This window comes from Phasianus colchicus, unplaced genomic scaffold (assembly GCF_987193195.1).
Source record: "Phasianus colchicus unplaced genomic scaffold, bPhaCol1.hap1.1 HAP1_SCAFFOLD_60, whole genome shotgun sequence".
Classification (NCBI taxonomy): Eukaryota; Metazoa; Chordata; class Aves; order Galliformes; family Phasianidae; genus Phasianus; species Phasianus colchicus.
In genome coordinates, this window is record NW_028325236.1 from 445,968 (window position 1) to 466,755 (window position 20,788).

The 20,788-nt window shown below is 52.6% G+C and overlaps 2 protein-coding genes and 1 pseudogene across 11 annotated transcripts; 1 reads left to right on the forward strand and 2 right to left on the reverse strand.

The window, feature by feature from the left end:
- Positions 1–2,652: 2,652 nt before the first annotated feature.
- LOC149911684 (zinc finger protein 621-like) lies at positions 2,653–20,788 on the forward strand. Of its 10 annotated transcripts, XM_090133371.1 has the most exons (10): positions 2,653–4,742; positions 4,888–5,713; positions 5,841–5,892; positions 6,028–6,717; positions 7,267–7,325; positions 7,633–7,755; positions 17,832–17,912; positions 18,103–18,229; positions 18,820–18,930; positions 19,029–20,788. In XM_090133371.1, the coding sequence occupies exons 5-10, from the start codon at positions 7,320–7,322 to the stop codon at positions 19,619–19,621; spliced, it is 1,041 nt and encodes a 346-aa protein (XP_089989497.1). In that variant the 5' UTR covers positions 2,653–4,742; positions 4,888–5,713; positions 5,841–5,892; positions 6,028–6,717; positions 7,267–7,319; the 3' UTR covers positions 19,622–20,788. The 10 variants fall into 10 exon arrangements, with proteins under 10 accessions (XP_089989497.1, XP_089989494.1, XP_089989496.1 ...); XM_090133368.1 differs by having other exon boundaries at positions 5,841–6,717; XM_090133370.1 differs by lacking the exon at positions 5,841–5,892.
- LOC149911685 (uncharacterized) lies at positions 7,941–12,288 on the reverse strand. The gene has a single exon (XM_090133378.1). The coding sequence runs from the start codon at positions 10,803–10,805 to the stop codon at positions 9,906–9,908; it is 900 nt and encodes a 299-aa protein (XP_089989504.1). The 5' UTR covers positions 10,806–12,288; the 3' UTR covers positions 7,941–9,905.
- Positions 12,303–13,555, reverse strand: LOC149911686 (1-phosphatidylinositol 4,5-bisphosphate phosphodiesterase gamma-2-like; annotated as a pseudogene).

Here is a 20,788-nt window from a genome sequence, read left to right on the forward strand (position 1 = left end):
GAGAGGGAAAGAAAAGGGGAGAGGGAAAGAAAAGGGGAGAGGGAAAGAAAAGATGGAAAACAGAAAACAAAATGAAAAAAGGTAAAAAAGGGAAGAAAAGAAGAAAAAGGAAAGGAGAAAAAACCATCCTTCCATCACCATTGCTGCCACAAGCACTAAACCATATCCTGTAACTCCTAATCCAGATGCCTCTTGAACACTGCCAGGGACGGCGACTCCACCACCTCCCTGGGCAGCCATTCCAGTGCCTGGCTGCTCTCTGAGAGAACAAGTTCTTCCTTATGTCCAACCTAAACCTCCTCTGGTACAACTTATGGCCATTTGCTCGGGTCCTGTTTGTTGCCTGGGAGAAGAGGCCAAACCCCTCCTCATCACAGCCTCCATTCAGGAAGTTGTAGACACGTTCCAGGGCCTCAATGTCTTTTTTTGTAGTGAGCGGCCCAAAACTGAACACAGTGCTCAATGCGTGGCCTCACCAGGGCTGAGTACAGGGGGATGATTCCCTCCCTGCTCCTGCTGGCCACGCTATTTCTAATGCAAGATGCTGTTGGCCCTCTTGGCCACCTGGGCACACCTCTGTCCCTGGAAAGGTGATGGAACAGCTTGTGCTGGATGCCATCTCCAGACAACTGGAAGAAAAGGAGGTTATCAGGAGTAATCAGCAAGGGTTCACCAGGGGGAGGGCATGCTTGACCAAACTGGTAGCCTTCTACGATGTTGTCACTGGCTGGGTGGATGTAGTGCATGTGGTCTACCTTGATTTCAGCAAGGCATTTGATACCGTCTCCCACAACATCCTTATGACAAAGCTGAGGAAGTGTGGACAGATGAGTGGACAGTGAGGTGGGTTGAGAATTGGCTGACTGGCAGAGCGCAGAGGGTCGTCGTTGGCGGTGCAGAGTCCGGTTGGAGACCTGTAACCAGCGGTGTTCCTCAGGGGTCGGTGCTGGGTCCGGTCTTGTTCAACATCTTCATCAATGTCCTCGATGAGGGAATAGTGCTCACCCTCAGCAAGGGTGATCTGTGAGGCCCCGTGTACTGAAAGGCAGCCACACGGTCTCCCATGAGCCTTCTGTTCTCCGGGCTCAACAAGCCCAAACCTCTCAGTCTCTCTCCAAAGGAGACATTCCCGATGCTTTGAAGCCTTTGAAGTCACGTTCCTGATGTCCAAGTTACGTGCCCATCATGTGTTAATGCTGTTGTGCCAATCGGTGGGCTCAACAGCTGCAACAAAGACACCAATGTCTTTGGGATAGGCTTATTTTACTGCCTATGACAAAATAAAACCAACAGTAATATTGGCAGCGTCTATAGCCAAAAGAGAAGCTTAGCAGTAAAGGGAATAAGCAAGGCAGTGGGCCTACTCATTGCCACGTGAGCACAGTGGTGAAGAAAGATCCACGACCAATTGCCCCAGCACTTTACCATCAGCCAGATCCGCAGTCACTGGGGAGCCCCGTTTGCAGGGAGGATCTGAAGAACCTCTCCCAGCCATGGGGAAGTTGCACAGCAATGCATCCATCCCACGAGTGAGGCGTCCAGAGCTGCTGCAAGCATCTCCAGCCTTTCTAGCACGGAGTAAACCAATGTACGGAGCAGTCCGGGGGAACAGCCGCTGCCCTCTTTCTCCTCTTGGTTTTCACCCCGAAGCCTGGCCAGGGCTCAAGGGGAACAAAAGGCGTCGTGCTGTCAATCTTGCTGTAGCACGGGCCTCTTTGCCAAGACTGTCTGCCCAGCCCCCCCGCGTCGGGCTTCGTCGGGTAAAGAACTCAGCAGCAAAGCTGCCCTCGGCTCCTCGGGGAGAGCCCGCCGTCGTCACGGAAACGCAGCGTGACAGCACCGCAGGTCCCAGCAGCCCGGCTGATGTCACCGGCGCCGTGACTTCCTCTGCCTGCCCTGGAGCCGCAGCCCGAGAGCTTTCCGGCCCCCGGCCTCCCTCTCCCTGGTCAGCGCCAGCGCCGCCAGCTTTCTTCTCGGACAGACGTGAATACAGAAAACGGCAGTCGAGTCCTCCGCCTGCGGGGCAGCGGCTCAGCACGGCGCTGCTGACCGTTCGAGCCGAGCCGAGCCGGAACCGAAGGCGGCCGCCCGACTCTGCCGGGCTCGAACGCGTCTCGATCGGCGGGGTCGGTCCCTCTCTTTCGGGGCTGCCCGGCTCGGCCAGGAGCCGCTCCCGGACACCGGGCGTCCCGCCGCTCGCAGTCAGCCGCCGGTTCTCAGCCGGCGGCGCCCCGCCGCGACGCCGACTCCGGAGGACGGCTCCGTTCTGACGCGGGACGGACGGGGCCCCGAGGCGCGGGGCGGGCGGCGGCGGGGACGCGGGGCGGCGGAGCGCCGCTTTCCCGGCACGGAATCCCGCGGCCGCCATTGGCGGAGAGCCCGCGCTCGGCCCCGCCTCTCCCGCTCTCCTATTGGTCGGCCCGCGGAACGGGGCGGGCGCTCCCGGCGGGGTCGTTTGCGCCCGCGGTCGCGCCGTCATTGCGTCATCACCGCGCGCGTCCCGCGTGGCCCCGGCCCGGCTGCCCGCGGCGCTGCCCCGCGCCGCGCGCCCGCTCCGCTTCCGGGGCCCCGGGGCCCGCGCCCCCCGGATCCTTTTCCTCCGCGCGGCCTTCCAGCCGCTCTGCCCCCGGCCTGCAGAGATGCCTCGGGTCGTCGTGACCGAAGTGCGGGACCGGCGCGTGGCGGTGTTGAACGTCGTTCCGTTGGCATCAGCCGTCGGTCAGCCCGTCCAGAGCCCTGTGCGGGGCCTTCGTTTCCTCAGGCGGATAACGGGAGGATGCCGGAGCCGAGGGGCGGTGGGAGGGAGGCGGGGACGGGAGCATCCTGCCGTGCCGCCAGCAGCCCGGGGGCCGCGTGCTGTGGGTGCCGGCACGAAGCTCCGCCGTCCGTCAGCACGGGAGCTGCGGTTCTGGTGCAGCAGCAGGAGCTCAGCGCAGCGCTGCAGAGAGCGGTCCGGCAGCACGGGAAGAAGATGACGGCCTGGAGCGCGAGTGCCTCAGCAGTGTCTGCAGCCTGCGAGGAGCCGAGCGGGGCTGGGGAGAGGAAGGTGTGGGAGTCCCGGGGAGGGACGCGCGATGGCAGCGTTATTGGCAGGATCAGCTGCTTCCTCCTCCACTCCCGACGCCGAGCGCTGGTTTCCTTTGAGAAGCAGCCCACTGTCACATCTGTGGGGTTCCGCAGGACACACAGGCATGGGGTAAGTTTAGGTTGGATATCAGGACAAACTTCTGTGCAGAACTTCTACAGCCGTGGGTGGGATCCCCCTGAGCTCCCCTTCTCCAGGCTGAGCAGCCCCCTCTCTCTCAGCCTCTTGTCATGGCAGAGGTGTTCCAGTCCCTTCACCATCTTGGTAGCCCTGCGTTGGACTCTTTCCAGCATGTCCAGCTGTCTCCTGTACTGGGAGCCCAGAGCTGGACACTGTTCTCCAGCTGCAGCCTCCCCAGTGCCGAGCAGAGCAAAAGGAATGGTGCAGAATACTGGTCCTTACCTGCTACAAGAGAAGTCAGGACTAGGGCTATGATGGGAGCGCATTGCTTTATGATTGACGTGGAGAACTGCTAGGAAGAAGGCCTGGTGGGCCTGAACACAGATGCTGGGTGGTCCAGCTTTTGTTTCACTGGAAACCAGGTACTCTGTGGGCAGCAATATGGAGATATGTTCTCCATGCAGTTGTGCCCCCGTGGCTTCTTTCTGATATGCTTGGGAAGTCCCACTAGAACAGGCTGCCGTGTGAGACAGAAGTGAGAGAGAACATCAGTTGTGTGGGTGGAGTTTTACTATCTCTGTGTTCACATCTTTTATGTTTGTCTTCTTTTTTTTTTCCAGTTCAACTCTGCATGCGTCGGTCTGCCTTTGCTAAATCCTTTTCTTGTGGCCTTAGGCAACAATCGAGGGGGTCTCAAGTTTCAGCGCTGAGCAAGAAGCGCAGGCACTCAGGAAGGCCATGACGGGCTTTGCTAAGTTGATCTCCCTCCATGGTCAACTTTTATTTTTTCCCCAGCACTGCGAATGGCTGCTCTGGTGGTTTGATAGAGGGAAGCATAGCTGCTTGCACTGCTCTGCTGCACAGCTGCCCTAAAAATTGTTGAAAAACGGAAACAGAACTGCCCTTCGTGTCCCGAAATGCAGCTGCTCTGGTGGCGTGGGTCCTGGCAGCTTTGTGTGCATCGATGTAGTCCTGGAGCTGTTGAGATCTGGCTGTGTGAGGGACTGGAGGTGGCACAAGACCAGAGGGCACTTCTGATCCTTGTGCAAGCATCCTGACTAGCTTCCATTTGTTTCTTGCAGGCACGGATGAAGATGCCATCACTGACGTCTTGACCAAACTAAATTTTTCCCAGCGTCAGCAAGTTCTGATCACCTCTAAGAGCACTACTGGCAGGGTGGGTGGTCTGCAGAGATGCACGAACGTGGTTGTGTCACTTGGGCGCAAAGTGAAAAATGACCCAATCTCTACAAGAGAAAGGTCGGCAGAGACTTCACCTGACCAAGGTTGTTTTGTTGTTCAGTTCAGAGCAGTTGTTGATGCAAGGAGGGTTGGAGCCTGAAGAGGAGTGCTGAACAGCTCAGTTCCTCTGTCCTCAAAGGCCGTCCCTTCTGCCAACTCCTTTCTCCTCTTCGCCTTCTAGGATTTGATTGATGACTTGAAGTCGGAGCAGAGTGGGAATTTTGAGAGGGTGATCATTGGGGTGATGACTCCCACCACCATGTATGACGTGCACGAACTAAGGAGGGCTGTGAAGGTTTGGAAATCTTCCTTTTGTATTGCTTAAGTTCTGGCCAAGGACTTACTGCTTTGTTATGCATGTCTTCTCTCTCTTAAAGAAACCTGGTTGCACGTCACAAGCAGGTGCTGGTATCTTAAGTCTTGCCTTGGTGATTCCCTAGGGAGCAGGAGCAGATGAAGGTTGCCCGATGGAAATTCTGGCTTCTTGCACCAATGGAGAGATTTGTGGCATTAATGAGAACTACAAGCTTCATAAGGAGTGCGAAAGGCTCTCTTGTCAGTTTCCTTCTGTCTGCGCTTCTTAATTGGAGGCTGTAGCACTAATGATGATGGCTGGAGTGCTGCAATGCTGCTGGGAGCCCTGGGCACAGTTCTGTACTTAGCTAGGTTACAGCTGGCAAATGTGGGCAGCACCCAGGTGGTGGCTCCTAACGGATGCTGTGTGTGTGTTCTTGCTGGAATATGGCTGCTCCCTTGAGGATGGCATCGTATCTGACACATCTCCCATGTTTCGAAGGGTCCTCGTGTCCCTCGCTACAGTGAGCCAAGCTGAGGGGAGAAGGGGGTGAATCTTCAGAGCTGTGGGCACAGCTCTGCACTCAGTGGTGAGGAGCTCCAGGCTGGCTTTTTCTCACCCTGTGTGTCCCATGGCCTGCTCCTCAAACCCAGCCTCTCCGGGGAGGGAACTCTGACTCTGGGTGTGCATGAGTGCTGTGGGCTCTTCTTTAAATGTCCCAGTAAAGTGGGTTGCTGCTCGTTTCAGAAGGAAGCCCAAAGTACATCTGAGCTGCGTTTCATTTGTAAGCTAGTGTTCCCTTTGAAGGACTCCATTATCCATCCCCAGCAGCTTTTCATGAATGGGGAATTCTCAGGAGTTGCTTCCAGTAGATGCTCTGGTGAACTGAGTCTTCTATCCTTGTGTCTTTGCAGGGAAACAGAGATGAAGGAATGTATGTGGATGATGCCCATGCTCAGCAAGATGCTCAGGTGCGTGTAATGTGCTTCCCAATCTATTCTTGTGCAGGTGATGCATGGTGAAGAGAAGCCAGCCTGTGAAATGGAAATAATGCTTTTAGCCTTGTTTGCAAGTCTCTAATGAGAGGTCTCTCGACAGGCTGGCTACTTGGCAGGGGCAATGAGATTTTGGCTGTGGGTTGCCGTGCCTGGTAGGTACTTGTTGGAAAATATCCGTGATCTAGACAAGTACGCGCCAGCAGTGCTCTAGCTGCAAGGGATTTAAGATCTCCTGTACGCCCAGTCTTCTCCATGAGCCTTACTTTGTCACCCCTAATGTCTTGAAGTGCCTGTACGAAGCGGGGGAGAAGAAGTGGGGAACAGATGAGGTGCAGTTTATGTCCATCCTCTGTACACGGAACAGGGATCACCTGCTGAGAGGTAGGACCCCTGCACAGTGTCCTGGGTTTTTCTTTCCTTCCTTGTTTGTGTGTGATGCTTTTGTAGGAGCTCTGTAGCTGTCCAATAGATGTGAACTCTTCTGAGGCAGCAGGTGTCCTAGAGAGAGCCCCATTGCATCCATTCCATTCAGGCTGTTTTATTCCCTCCTGAGACTGAAAGGGACTTGAGAAACCTAAGTCCAACTGGCTGCAGCTCCAGCATGGAAAGCAGAGATCATGAAGTGTGACTGCCATTGGGGCAGGGGGGAGAGGAGCTAAGAAACTTGATTGGCAGCACAAAGCAGCAGGTCTTGAAAATGGTACTAGCTGTGGTAGGCCAATTAGCAAGACTGTTAGCAGTGAAAATGAATTATTTCTGTGGGACGATCCTGATTTAGCTGAGAGTGCTGCAGGGATGAAAGAATGTTCATGCAGTATATGAAGAGCTTGTTGCAAAGCGGTCCTTTGAATCTCTTTGACTTTTCGCCATGGACTCTTCCCCCTAGTTTTTGATGGTACAGAGGCATTGCTAACAAGGACATAACAGCATTAAATCTGAGATGGCAGGAGACCTGGAAGATGCTTTGCTGCCTGTAGGTGAGCGCTCTGCTTTTAAATGTTGTCTACAAAGAAATGAAATGATTAGAGGTGCTGTGTCTTCCCTTGAGTGACTGTTACGTACGGGTTTGTCTTTGTTTATGGGCACAGAGCAAGGCTGGGTGGGACTTGGAGCACCCTGGTGTAGAGGGAGGTGTCCCTGCCTATTGCAGGGGGGTTGGAACTAGATAATCTTAGGGGTCCCTTCCAACCCAAACGGTTCTAAGATTGTATGCTTTACAGACCCAGTCAGATGAGAAATGTATATTGTGCTGTATGGTATGGTGTGCCTGGCCAAAGGGAGCTTTGGCAGCAGAGGTTTGCTGTCAGGAGGCATGAAAGCCTTCATGCAAATACTGCTGTGTGCAGGCAGAGACATCAGCTCACAGCACATCACTGACTGTGGATGCCTGCACTGCGTTTGCTGTTTGTTGGCCTGGAGTTGCATCTTGACAGAAGAAACACCTGCACCAAGAAAGTGCTGCAGCGGTGTGGAAAAGCTCCTGCTTCTCCTGACCTTAATTCTCTTGTTCTTGTCTCTCCTTACAGTAAAGTGCACGTGAAACAAGCTTGCGTGTTTTGCTGAAAGACTGTATAAATCCATGAAGGTAAACAGATTGTGGAGTAAGATTGCTTGCTTCTTTCTTGCATTTGCATGCTTGAGTCAGCAGCATTGTGGCAATTGTGTGATGGAAGCTGCAGCCAGCCAGGAAACTGGCTTTTCTAGGACAGCTCAGGCTTTTCTGCACATCAGGGTAATAGTCAGGAGCAAGCTGCTAATGGATCGCTCCATTATGCAAAAATGCTCTAATTAAGAGCAGCTCCTGCACAAGACTGGGCACTGAGATCTTTGTGTCTGTGGGTGATTCTCCAGCAGGTTCTCTGTTAGCTGCATGTGGCTGCTTTGCTTTCCAGGGCCTGGATGCAGATGACAACACTCTGATCGGAGCGGTGGTGTCCCGCTCCGGAATTGATATGCTGGGTATCAGAAGAGAATTCCTGACCGTATATGGGAAGTCTCTCTACTCCTTCATGAAGGTAAGCTTGTCGATGTTAGACACAAGAAGTGGGATTTTCTGAGTGCCTTTAAGGAGATGATCCCCCCCCGACACCTGTTGGGCATTTTAGAGCAGCTGAGATGAAACAGACGTTACAAAAATGTACTGAAAATGTTCCTGAATATTCTTTAATTGTCTAGAAGATACAAACACTAAAAAAAAAAAAAAAAAAAAAAAAAAAAAAAAAAAATCTGTCTTAATAAGACTTTGACTTTAGTAGAACTTAAAAATTATTCATATTCCTTCTTTTTTTCTTTTCTCAGTAACTCAGTTTGCTGTGGCCTTTTCTCTTTCTCTCCTCTCCTTTTTTTTTCTGCACTCTTCTCCCTCTTTTCTCTGCCCCATTCCTTCCTTTCTTCTTCCATTTGCCCTTCCCTCTTTTGCTGTTCCCTCTGTTCTCCCCGCCATCTCTTTTCCTCTTGTCCTTTTTAGATCTGCTCTTCTTACCTCTTTCTCTTCCCCTCTTGCTCATCCCTCTCCTGTTCTTCCCCTTAAAAGCTCCTCTCTTCCCTTTTTCTTTGTTCTGCTCTATCGTTTCTCTCCTCTCCTCTCTTCTTTGTGGCAAGAGGGCTCCGAGCTCCCTTGCTGGTGTGGCGAGAGAGGCGCAGACTCCCTTGCTGGTGCAGAACGAAGGACCTTTATTGTAGGTGCTCACAACCTTTTATACCCGCGCAAAAACAACTGGTTACATGTAGGAGTCAGGTGTCTCCTGTGTGTTTGTGTCTGACTCAACTTACTGCTAAGCTTTTTTACACGTTAGCAAGATAATGACTTTGTTTATCCCACAGGGCTGCAAGTGGGACACTGGGATATGGGGTCGTATAGGGACACAAGGGGAACGTGAGGATGTGGGGAGTGGGTTGAGGTGAAAAGGGGGGGTGTGGGGTGGTGGTGGAGTGCTTTTAATTCCTCTGGAGAGGGGACGGGGGGCCCTGTGACCCGAAGGTGTGGCCCTGAGCCATAACCCCACGAGCCATAACCCAAGGTGACCACAAAAGCCCGTATGTGCCACCTTTACCTCACACGTTGCCTTCTCCTGAGCAGCACTCTGCTCCTGCAGCCTGTGGCCCCTATCCCCATATCCTCTGCTGTTACCTCCGGCAACCACCGTGACAAAGGCCGCGCTGCCTAGGGGCTAGCGATCTGCATTCGCTAGGGCCATAGCAACACTGACACCAATATGATGTAGAAGCAAATGACAATTTATTAAGGCACAACAACCCCTTACATACACATCCCTATCGCCTAAGCCCCCTAAGCATGCGTCACGTGTTACTCACACGTACTCACAGAGTGGGGGAGGTCCTATCGCGTCACAACCCGATACCCCGTTATCGCCTACCAAAACACAGCAGGGGGTCCTTTCACATCACAGCCTGATATCTCGTTAGCGCCTATGACAACATCTCCCCCTCCCCGTGCTCGGTAAAGCCTTGCCCCGTTACAGCGCGATATTTGCATACTGCCTAATAGCCCTATGTTGCATTTCTTACAGTCTCTCACATAGCTTAAGACACTCTACTCGTTGGTCAAAAGTCCTCTCAATCATTTGTTGCAGGCTATTTTGCAGACATCCTATAAAGCACAGAAAGCAAATCAAAAGACATGCAAAGATTGCGAGCCCTATTGCGAGAACCTTAAGCAATTGCTTTAACCATGAGCCCATTTCCCCGAACAGTCCATCCAGCCAACTGCCAAAGGGATCACTCTCTTCTTTAATCTTCTGCATATGTTTTTGCATCCATTGTAGCTGTTTATGTATTGACACACTGAGGTTAAAGCCGCACATTCCTTCAACATCCTCACATCCATGTCCTTGAGCTAACAGCAAGAAGTTAATAGCCGCTCTACTTTGTAACAGCGTATGGCAAACACTACTAAGATTTTCAAGCATTGCATTTAGCATAAGCGTTGTCATATTGGCTTGTTTCGCAGACCAACATGCCAGTCTTTCTATTTGGACTAAAGCTGCTACCGCTGAAACAAAGATGCATACTGTGACACTCCACAACTTAACTGCATCATCACACTCAGGTTCCAGGCTCATATTGCGGTGGCACCTATTAGGATGTAAGCTATGAGACACACTAAGACAGCCAGTATAATTTGGAGCAAGCATTGTTAGCTTCCCTAAGTAACACGGGCCACCAAGGGGGTTCTTTGGGATACCCTGCCAGGCTCTATCTCCACATATTGGCCACACTGAAAACACGGCCCTTGTCGCTGCAGAGATTTTTGATGTCGCAGGCTGACGCACTGGATAATTTCTCCTGGGGTGTTAAGCGTTCCCGGGGCGGCCCGCAACAATGCCCTAACATTTCTCCCAGAACTAACTTCCCCTTCATCTGCTGAGCTGTTGCTCCAGCTATTGCCCGAGCTATTGCCCTTGGGTGTAATCTGAGACAGCAGGCCTTTTGTCTGCCCCCTCCCTGTGCCGGCAGTAAGCTGCTCCTGCCCGTGTGGGTCGTACCCTCCTCTGCTCCCTTGACCCAGGGCGCACTGACACAATTCAGATAAAGGATACAACGTTTCACCCAACCGGTCTGGATATGGTGGCGGGGGGGGGTGAGTCAGCGAACGTCCTCTGCTATCTTGTTGTCTGTCTTCTTTCAGACTGGGCACTGTCAGTTCAGCTCGCGGCTCCGTCTCCTCTCGGTCCCTGTAAACAACCACCGCTCCCGAGCCCCCTCCGGAGCCCCCTGGGTCCGGTGTCCCAGCCCCGTCGCTGAGACCCAAAAGCAACCGAGCCTCCACCGATACGTTTTTTTCCTCTCTGGCTGCCTTCAACGCTCCTAGTATCAGGCCCCAAGTTTTTAGCTCAGATCCACCCTTCTGTGCGCTCACAATATGTTGCGTGAGCGCGGAGGTGAGATTGTCCCACCTCCAGTGGTCAAGAATCTCTTGGGGGGCGTTAACCTCCCCCTCCTGCTCTAACCTGGAGATAACTGCAGCGACCTCCTTCTTAGAAGGAATGTTCTTGTCACAGTAATCTTTGCACAGCTGAAGTATTACCTTAATTACCGGTTCCATGATTCGGACCTCAGCGCAGCACCGCTACCCTGCCGTTCCGCTGACTACGAATCATGGCACAGCGCCCGTACCACGCTGGTTTCAGGAATTACAGTGGAATAGAGGAAATTGGCATTTCGGTTGGCGTTGTGGGCTGGGGTTTAAAGAGGAATATGTATTTGGTCACACTAACGTACAGCTATAAGGTGTGGGCTTGAGGAACAATAAAGAATCAGTGAAGTTTAGTATGGAGGAGCACGGGGAAAGGAAGTTCCCAGGCAAATTCCACTTGAGGTATTGCTGGGGATCCTGGGGGCCTCGTGAGCAAGAAAACTTTAATTAAAAAATGTAATCAGTGGTGGTTGGAAGGTGATGAGCACTTAGCAGTGAATATTGTTTTTGCGAAGGCAGGAGATGAGACGCTGGAAGCGAATAGCCTTCATCTGCAGAGACCTGGGAAACTTGATATCCCAGTGTTAGCACGGGAAGCCTTAGGAGGGGAGGAGCTGAGAGCAGGGCTCTAGGACCCAGAGATCTCCTCAGGAAGAGCTGAAGGAGGGGAGCTGAAGGGCCCAGGAGGTTCTGCCCTGGTGGAACGGGAAAGCACTTAGTGCGAAAAGAGGCGCTGGATTTGGTAATAGATACAATAACAGTTAAGGGTGGAGAAGATTAAGCTAAGGAAGGAATTGCTGCAAAGGTGAAGAGGCTGGAGCATCTAATTGGGTGTTAAATCCTTCTCTAACTCCATTAGGTGATGAATTTGTAACCGTAAGGGAAGCCACTGGCAAAAGTGAGGAGGTTTACTTTCTTAAGTCTTTACAACTTCGTATTTGTAAACAGGTAGGGATACACAAATTTTTGAAGGTGCCAAATTCACCAAAGCCTTTACTAGGGCAAGATTTAGTAGAACAACTGGAAGCTGAAATCAAGTTGAAAGGAGAATCGGAATTTAAGGTCAAAGAAGAACTGTTAATAGCAGTGCTTATTTAGCACTGATCACTACCCCTGCTGGGACAAGGATCCCAGACAAAGGAAGTGATCAAGTCTGTCCTGGGGTGTGGGTAATAGAAACCCCAGGAAGAGCTAAGAATGCAGCACCAATAGCAATCAGAATAAAGAAGGAAGCTCAGTCTGTTTGGATTAAACAGTACCCCCTCGAATTCGGAGACAGGAAAAGAATCCGGCCAGTAATTGACAGTTTTCGGAGACAGGGTTGTTATTGGAGTGTGAGTACAGGATTTAAGGGCCATCAATAGAATAGTGTAGGATTTATACCCATTGGTAGCATACCCATACATGCTGCTTACAAAATTATCAGGGGAATTGGCATGGTTTACCATTCTCCACCTAGAAGATGCCATCTTTTGTCTACCGTTGAGTCCAGAGAATCAGCTCATGTTTACCTTTGAGTGGGAGAATCCTGATTTAGGAAGAACAACACAACCCAACAGAACTTACATGAACAGTGCTTTTCCATGTTTTTTAAAAAAAAAAAAAGTCCCACTCTTTTCAGGAACCACTTGCCAAAGAGTGGAGCAATAGGTACGGACCCAGGACAAGGAGCCCTGTTACAGTACATGGATGACCTTCTGATAGCTACCAATACAAATGAGGTATGCACAGCAAGGACAATTAGTCTGCTAAACTTTCTCAGACTTAATGACTACTGAGTTTCTCCACAGAAAGCCCAGATGGCATGGCCACAAGTAACCTATTTGGGTTACGAAGTTGCTGCTGGATCCCAAACCCTGGAGAACAACGAGGAAGGAAGCAATTTGCCAGACTGTGGAACCTCAAACAGCAAAGGAGCTCCAGACTTTCCTAGGGATGACAAGGTGGTGTTGCATATGGATATACAACTATGAAATACTGGTAAAAACTCTCTATGCCCTTTTAAAATCCTATCCAAAGGTCATCATACAAGTTGAGGAAGGCAAAGCAGATGAAGGCTGTGGCAATTAGACACAGAATCTGTTGTTAGTGCAGAACAAAAACTTTTATTGTGTACAGTGAACTTGAACAATATGCTCTTGGTCAAGTGTCTTATGAATTGTGACCCTCCTGCTGCATGCGGCAGTGCTGGATCTTCCATCCTGCCCTGAAGGAGGTGGCACTAGAGCTGGGCTCGTCCCTCTTGTGCTGTCCTGTGGCACGCAGGCTTTGTTGCTGTGGGTGTTGGACCGCGGCACCGGCTCTGTCAGCTTCATCCCAAGTCTGCTGTACCTCAGTGGCGTCTCCCAATAGTGGGTGATGAGGTCATAGAGGCTGTCAAACACCAGGCTGTCACTTAGAAAGAACCTGTGGATGCTGGTGTCCTGCCGCCAGTGGATGCGGCAGTGCCGCACCTTCTCACTGTGCCAGAAGGACAGAACGTAGTCCCCAATGTAAGTCTCACTCTCCCTGACGAGGAAGGAGCATCAGGGCCCCCATCTCGGTGCAGTACTCCGTCAGCAGCCACTCAGCAGTGTGCTGCTCTCCACGCCCTGCTGCCAGCCTGCCGTGGAACCGCTCCTGAGTGAGATGCAGCTCGACCTTCTGCGCAGGTCGTCTTCCCCATCTGTTCCTGGCTGGGGCAACGTAAAGCACTTCCACGTAGAAGTGATGGACTCTTCCACCATTTGGCAGTCCACCATCTGCTCCTTTGTCACACGTGAACCCGTGGTTCTTTGCCTCTCACCTCCGTCAGCCCCCTCAGGTTTGCCACTGGTCAACTTGACCTTGATAGCATCTGCTCGCTCCCATGCCAGGTGTACAAGCCAGATGTCGCGTGATCACGTCCAGAGGTTCTGTCTGGCACAAACAGTTACAATCTTTTGGTTTTTCCCCCTATGTCTGCTGAACTTGTCTATATCTCCAAAGGTCTTTTGCGAATCAGAGCAAGAATATCTTTATTTCCTTCTGGTTCAGAGGAGATTAAAGGAAACAAAATACAGGACCTGGATAAACTAATCGAGGGGCTTGGAGAGTATTCAGAAACAGAGGACACAGAGGTGCAGGCTTCAAAACAAGATAATAGCTCCCGCCTCCCTGTTATGGGCCATAATCATGGCTGAGCTCAGGAAAACTCACTGGGGAACCGAGGCCCTGTATGAATAGTTGAGCCAACAGATCGTGGCTTGGAATTTATCCACCGCCTCTAAGCAGGTAACACAGCAATGTGAGATTTGGTTACAGAGTAATCCTAGAACAGGCCCCAGGGTGCCATGGGACAAATAGGGAAGGGACGTTATCCTGGGCAACAATGGTGAATTGATTTCTCTGAATTCCCAAGAAAATATATATAGGTGTACGCTGGTATTAACAGACACCTTTTCGGGCTGGCCAGAGGCTTTTCCCTTGCAGGACCAACAAGGTGCAGGGAGTAACTAAAATATTGTTACAAGATATAATTCCAAGATTTGGGGTTCCAGAACATCATATATAGCGATCAAGGTGAAGGAGTAAACATCGTGAGTTAAGAAGACATCTCAACCGCAGTGAACTATTAAGAAGACCAGACCATTGAAGCTAAGGATTAAGAGACAATATGTTTAGAATGTGTTTTATATGTTGCACGTGTTATATAAGACTTGCTTCAGCCTGGCGTGAAAATACCTATTTAAACATCACTAAAGGAATAGCAGTTAGCCTAAAGCTCCCTGATTGTTGGATACGTACAGCCTTACCAAGAGATGGAGGAATGGAAATCCCTCAGTGTGGGATTTTCTCCACCAATTGGACACTATGGGGTGCAGCAGGAAGTAGGCGTAGGTGTGCAAATAAAATGGCAACAATAGGAAAAAGGACCTAAATTCAATGTACAGCTATAGACAGGCCTCAATGTAAGACCCTTCCTGAGAACTAGAAAGGACATTATGCAGGAGGAGACTTAGTGCTTCAGTGGAACGGCTCCTCCTCCAGGGATACAGAGAACTTCTTGGAAAAGAGTGAAGCGGGGAATGACCCCCTTATAGACAGGCCCTCTGGCTTCCACAGCTTTATTGGATGGTTTATTTCTAGTGAAGTGAATTAGTGTCAGAAGAGGATGCATTGACCCCCTCTGCGTTAGGGATAACGGCCCTTTGAATGTGTTACAAAACCATTTCTTTTTGGAAAGCTCTGACGTGAGCGGAGGAAGTACTTTTGGCCATGTGTACAACTGGGTTATCAGCGCAAAGGAAAGAGATGCGGCTGTGATCACAGCAAAGTTCAGAGGAACATCCCCTGCAGAAAGATGCGTAGAGTTTAAACACTGCCAAGTGAAATTTGCAGGCCATGTTTGCCCCACAGAAAATGAAGCAGAACAGGAAGCAGTCTTTCCTGGACACAAACCCCCGGTTACCCCGAGGGCGGTTCCTTCTGGGTGACCTTAAAGTCTGTAGATCTACAGCAGCAAACAGCAGCGCCGGCCCTCGTACAGCAGAGAGCTTAACCATGCTCATGCCGTGCAGAGAGGACTGAACTGAGAAAGCAGGATAGGAAGTCGTTAGAAACAGACGTCACTTGCTCAGTGAGGAGAAACGTGCCATGAGTGCCATGGGCAGCGCTCAGCGAGGAAGTGAGCCAGCTGCAGGGAGATGCTGCCCTCGAGAGCAGGGCAGCCGGAGATTGCCTCCAGCTGGGACCTGCTCACGGGTGAGAGGAGTTAAAGGAGCGCCAGGACAGCAACGTGGGGATGTGCGAATGGCCCCAGCAAAGGAAGCAAGGGACCCAGCAGAAAGCGACGCTTCATTAGCGTGACAACACACAGCCCCCATCCTCCCCTCCCTCCCCCGGGTGCAGACGTGCCATGAGAATGAGCTGCAAAACTGCCAAGGCCTGGCAGCCGGCTCGGGGCGTGCTCGCTGTGGGAATTGCTGCCCGGCACCTGAGGCTGTGCCGAAGCGGCCAGAGCCTGGCTGGAAGCCATCCGGGCAGCACCGCGGCGGCAGGAGGTGCAGCAAGGCCGTCCTGTGGCCAACTCCGGGCTGCGGGCACTCGGCATCCTCTGCTCTCCGCGACTCCCAGGAGCCCGGTTGCCTGCGCCAGAGGTGGGAGCAGCCTGCTCCGCACCCGAGGTAGGTGCCCCTCGTGGCTCGTGCGGAGGAGCTGCAGGCATTTTTCTCTTCCAGGTGAACGCCGTTTCAAGGCAGGGACTGGGGAGGGCTGCAGCACTACTTGAGGACTAGTAGATGACCTGCAGCTTTGGGACGTCAAGAAAGAGATTCTTTTTAAATCAGGGCACAGAGTTCTTACCGTCAAGCAGTATTAATACTAATTAGATTTTGTTCAGTAGCAGTAGTTGTTTGGTTGCTTGTATCCCTTACTCCCGTTGCTCTGTGTGCTTTTTTTTACCCGTCCCCTCGCGCACTGTCCCCGTGCTGCAGGAAGCTCTCCCTCTCCTTGCGAGCAGCACCCCGAGGGGACGGGAGCAGCGGTTCCCAGGCGTGTTGCAGCCCGGGTTGGGATCCGAGGGCCACAGGAAGGGGTTGGAGCTGGGACAGAGAGGGAGCGAGCAGAGGAGCTGAGCGTGCTCTGCTGCCTGCTTGGCTCTGTGTAACAGCCCAGCTGCGACTGTGTTTCTCCCTCTGGGCCACGGGAGGCACGAGATGACCTCGCTCCGCAGCTGTACACGCATGGATCCATGGAAGCTTTCAGCTCCCCGATAAGTCCTTTGGAGTGTCTTAGTTTCCGCTCCCCTCGCCCTCCCCGGCAGCCCGCAGTTTCCCTTCGGGGACGCAGCAGCAACACCTGCCTCCAGCGGCCCTTTCCGCGTTACCTTCTGTGCGCTTGGCGCCGGGCTGATGGCTCACCTGGGGTCGTGCAAACCCTTCCCGAGGCTTTTGTTCGGGCCGACCCGGCAGCCGCAGATGCCTTTAGCGCTCAGCTGCGGGCCCTGAGCACGTCCAGCATCGGCGCCAGCTCCGGCACTGGGCCGTGTGATAGACGCTGGAAAGCTGACAGCCTGTGGGCTGACTGGAGCACGCATGGAGAACCGCCCGAGCAGCACGTCAGCAAAGCGCAGCCCAGGCTGCCCGGTGCAAAGGGCGCACGCTGCTGAGAACGGGCCCTGGAAGTGAGCGCAGGGTGCGTGCTGAGCTGAGTGGGGAGCAGCGCCCCCTGGGGGGGGGGGAGGAGGGAAATGCAGCCGCCGAGGCATTCTTGGTGCAAGGAGGAAGCGGGGCTCGTTCAGCTTGGAGAAGAGAAGGCTCCAGGGAGACCTCATTGTGGCCTTCCAGGACTTGAGGGAAACGCATAAACTGGAGGAAGATCGACTGCTTACACGGGTGGATAGTGACGGGACAAGAGGGAATAGTTTTAAGTTGAGACAGGGGAGATTCAGGTTGGATATTAGCAGGAAGTTTTTCACCCAGAGGGTGGTGACACACGGGAAGAGGTTGCCCAGGGAGGTTGTGGATGCCCCATCCCTCGATGCATTCGTGGCCACGCTGGATGTGGCTCAGGACAGCCCGGTTTGATGGATGGCAACCCTGCACACAGCAGGGGGTTGAATCTAGGTGGTCACTGTGGTCCTTTTCAACCCAGGCCCTTGTATAATTCTATGATTACCTTCAGATATTCATTGTAACACAACCCCTTAGAAGCTCAGGAAGCTCCAAACTAATGTTGGGTCTCTTAAAGAAGGTCTGTGTCAGCAAGGTGTCTTGACATCAAGCTGAGAGGGATCTCTGTACAGGTGTGACCTCAAGAGACATCCCTGATTGTGGGGAGCTCCTGTTGTGCACCCAATGCTGTGCAGGAGGGCTCAAGGGGCGCTTGGGCTGCTCCCTGTTTAGGGGTAAGATGACTAACTCATTGCTCTGCATTGCCTTTAGGCATACAGTTCATGTACCCTCAGCTGTTGAACCGGGTGTCAGTGCTTTCTGCCCCCCAGTTTGAGTCAGCTGTGTGATTTGTAATCAGCTGTAGCTAGAGTGCTGCCCGTGCTGTTGCTGCTTGTGTTCCTGTGCAAGGCCTGCTGTGCCATCGCCCAGGCAGTGTCCTGCAGATGGGCTGTGGAGGGCTGGGCTGGGACAGGGACTGCTGCGTTCCGTCACAGCTCCCCTGCCATTTCTCTTGTCCCTGCAGGTTCCAGTTCGACATTTCCTTCTGGCCGTGATCATCTCACCTGCAGGAGAGCAGCAGATGGCCACAGCACATCCGTGTCAGGTAGGGGCTGGGGGAAGCAGGCAGGAGAGGGCGAGGGGCGAGGGATGCGAATGCCGGGGGAGAGGGAGGTGCCCTCATGCAGCACGTGTGTGCTGGGGCCAGAGAAGCGGCTGGGACAGGAGTTTGTGTCCTGTGCAAGCTGCTTCCCTGGGCCTTGGCTGTTCCCAGCAAGGAGCCTCTTTGCTTGCAGGAGCCCGTGAGCTTTGCGCAGGTGGCCGTGTATTTCAGCAGGGAGGAGTGGGCGCTGCTGGACCCTGCGCAGCGAGCGCTCTACCGGGACGTGATGCTGGAGACGTACCAGTGCGTGGCCTCGCTGGGTGAGGGCTTTGCTGCCTTTCCTCCTCGTTAGGGCACCTTTGGCTGTGCAGAATGAGCCTCTGCAGGCAGGGCCTAGAATAATAGCTGTGCAGTTACATATTGATAACGACGACAGCAACAAAGGAAATACTGAGAAGCGTGAGTTTCAGGAGGGATTACCATGCACGGCAGACTCATAAATGCCCCAGGGTCGGTGCTGGCACGCGGGCATCATCCAGGAGGGAGAAAACCAGCCCTTCTGTCGGTGCGCTGCACGGTGCTACCAGCTCCGGCTCATACACGACTCCCTGGTTACTCCTTTACCATGTAGGATTTTGCATTCAGTTGCCATAGACATTTTGATGCCTTGGTCATTGATATATTTTCAGAAAAGAAACAGGCCGTTCACAATTTAATTTTAAAGAAAACATTCCTTCATAATTTTCAGAGTTGTGAAAGCATTCTTTGCTCGAAAGGAAGCTGTGGGCCAGTATCATTCAGGCCCAAAGTGTGGTTTCTCCCTGGGGAGGGACACAGAGTGGAGCTGTTGAACAGGCACTGTGCCAGAAGGATGGAAATGTTCTCATCTCCCCTGTTTCTCTCGTTGAAGCTCCACTTGCAGCCCCCAGACCCGTGGTGATCTCCCTGCTTGAAGGAGGAGAAGAGCCCTGGATCCCAGATGTGCGTAGCCCTGAGGCCGTGCCAGGAGACCTCAGCCCAGGTGAGGTGGTGGAGGGAAGAGGTTTGGGGCAGGAAGAGCCATCTCTGTGTTTTATTTTGGGCACTGTGTGCTATTTCTGGATTTCCTCTTTCATCCAGCAGGAATCGGGATTACAGATATATTGGAGGATCAGCAGGAAAGTGGTGTGGCTGAAAGGCGATGCAGTAGTGCCTGTGTGGAAGAAATCAGAAGGGATGTCCAAGGAGGCCTGGAGCAAGGTCAGGGTGAGCACATCAAGAAGTCACAGGGAAAGTGTCTGCGAAAGACAGGAAGCATCCCACTGGACTTCAACATAGGTCAAGAGGAGCTTGAAGAACCCAGGAGCAAGGTTGTGTGCCAGAAGAAAAAGCAGAATCCATGCACCGAGTGTGGAAATAGCTTTGAAAAAGATTCCAGCATCATTAACCACCAGTGCATACGCTCAACAAAGAGTCCATACAAGTGCTCTGACTGTAGGAAGAGCTTCAAAAGGAGATCCCACCTCACCTCCCACCAACGCATCCACACAGGAGAGAAACCATTTCGGTGTCCTGAGTGTGGGAAGAGCTTCAGGGGCAGTTCTGAATTGAAGCAACACCAGCGCATCCACACAGGGGAGAGACCTTTTCAGTGTCCTGAGCGTGGGAAGAGCTATAAACGCAGATCTAGTCTCAACATCCACCAGCACATCCACAGCGCACGCAGGCTGTAGAAGCATCTCAAGACATTGGGAACCTTCAAAAGCAGTTGCAGTCTCGTTACCTACCAGCACAGCCACACAAGGTACAGAGCCTGCAGACACATGAACGTGGGAAGAGCTTCAGCCAGAGCCCCAGCTTGGTGACCAACTATGGCTTTGTGTGGTGATGGACCTTACAAATCCCTTGAGTCGAGGAAGAGCTCTGTGGCCAAACTGAATCCTCTTTTCCTTCTTTCCATGAGAATTATGCGTATTGCTCTCCTCCAGCTGCAGTTGCTTTGTTGAGTGGTCATACAAAGCAGAGTCCAGGGTGGGATGTGTCACAACCACAGGAAATCCTCTGCCAGGTGGCACATTTCTGCCAGGGCTGTGTGCAAGGAGAGTCACCTCTTACCTTCCCTGTAGAAACTCCTCTGCTGTGGGGCAGCAGGTGAGGACCCAAAGGAGACCTCAGCTGGCCGATATGTCACCAGGAAGGAAGAAATCCTGTCTGCAGAGTGTGTGGGAAGAGCTTCGTCTGGATCTCTACCGTCAGTAGTCCCCAGAGAAGCAACCAGGGGAGTCCCTGTGAGTGCCTTGACTGCAGGAAGAGGTCTGTCCAGAGCTGGGAGCTCAACTGGGAGCACACCAGTGTATCCACGTGAGGAACCCTGCAAATGTGCAGCCTGCAAGAAGAGCTTTGGCCACAGCTGGAACCTGCTGAGGTTCCGGAGTGTCTGCACTTGGGTGAAGTCCAATCCGTGCCTGCACCAGTGAGTTCACGTGGCTGGAAGCCTTAGAACTGCCTTGAGTGTGAGAAGGGCTTTGTGCAGAGGGCAGAGCTCCTCGCTGGCCCTGCAGGTGGTGTTTCTGGTGCATCACTGGCACCCTCTGCAGAAGGGACTTAAGCCAGGAGCTTCAGATGGCCTTTCCTTGCTGCCCTAAGCAGTTCTCTCACCATGCCCGCTTTCCTCTTCTGCTCTTCCTGCCAGCAGCTTTTTGATGCCATTTCCTAAGGAGAAGCGGCAGTGTAGGGATGTTCTGTGTGTCTGTGCATGTGTTGCTCTCAGTGATCTGTGAGTGCTCTGATGAATCTGGGAGAAGGGTCAGGAGAGCAGTAATGTGATTCTTGGAGGTTTTCTGAGAACCATTTGTAGTGGAAAGGGAAGGGGGTGAATAAAGTAGCTGAGTTGTTCTGAA

What these genes read in the sequence shown, in the direction of transcription:
- LOC149911685 (XM_090133378.1), bottom strand. Translation starts at nt 10,805, where the DNA reads ATGGAACCGGTAATTAAGGTAATACTTCAGCTGTGCAAAGATTACTGT.
- LOC149911684 (XM_090133368.1), top strand. An exon ending in CTCTCTACTCCTTCATGAAG is followed by an intron (nt 7,756 to 17,831) that starts GTAAGCTTGTCG and finishes TTGTCCCTGCAG; the next exon opens with GTTCCAGTTCGACATTTCCT. An exon ending in CCACAGCACATCCGTGTCAG is followed by an intron (nt 17,913 to 18,102) that starts GTAGGGGCTGGG and finishes CTTTGCTTGCAG; the next exon opens with GAGCCCGTGAGCTTTGCGCA.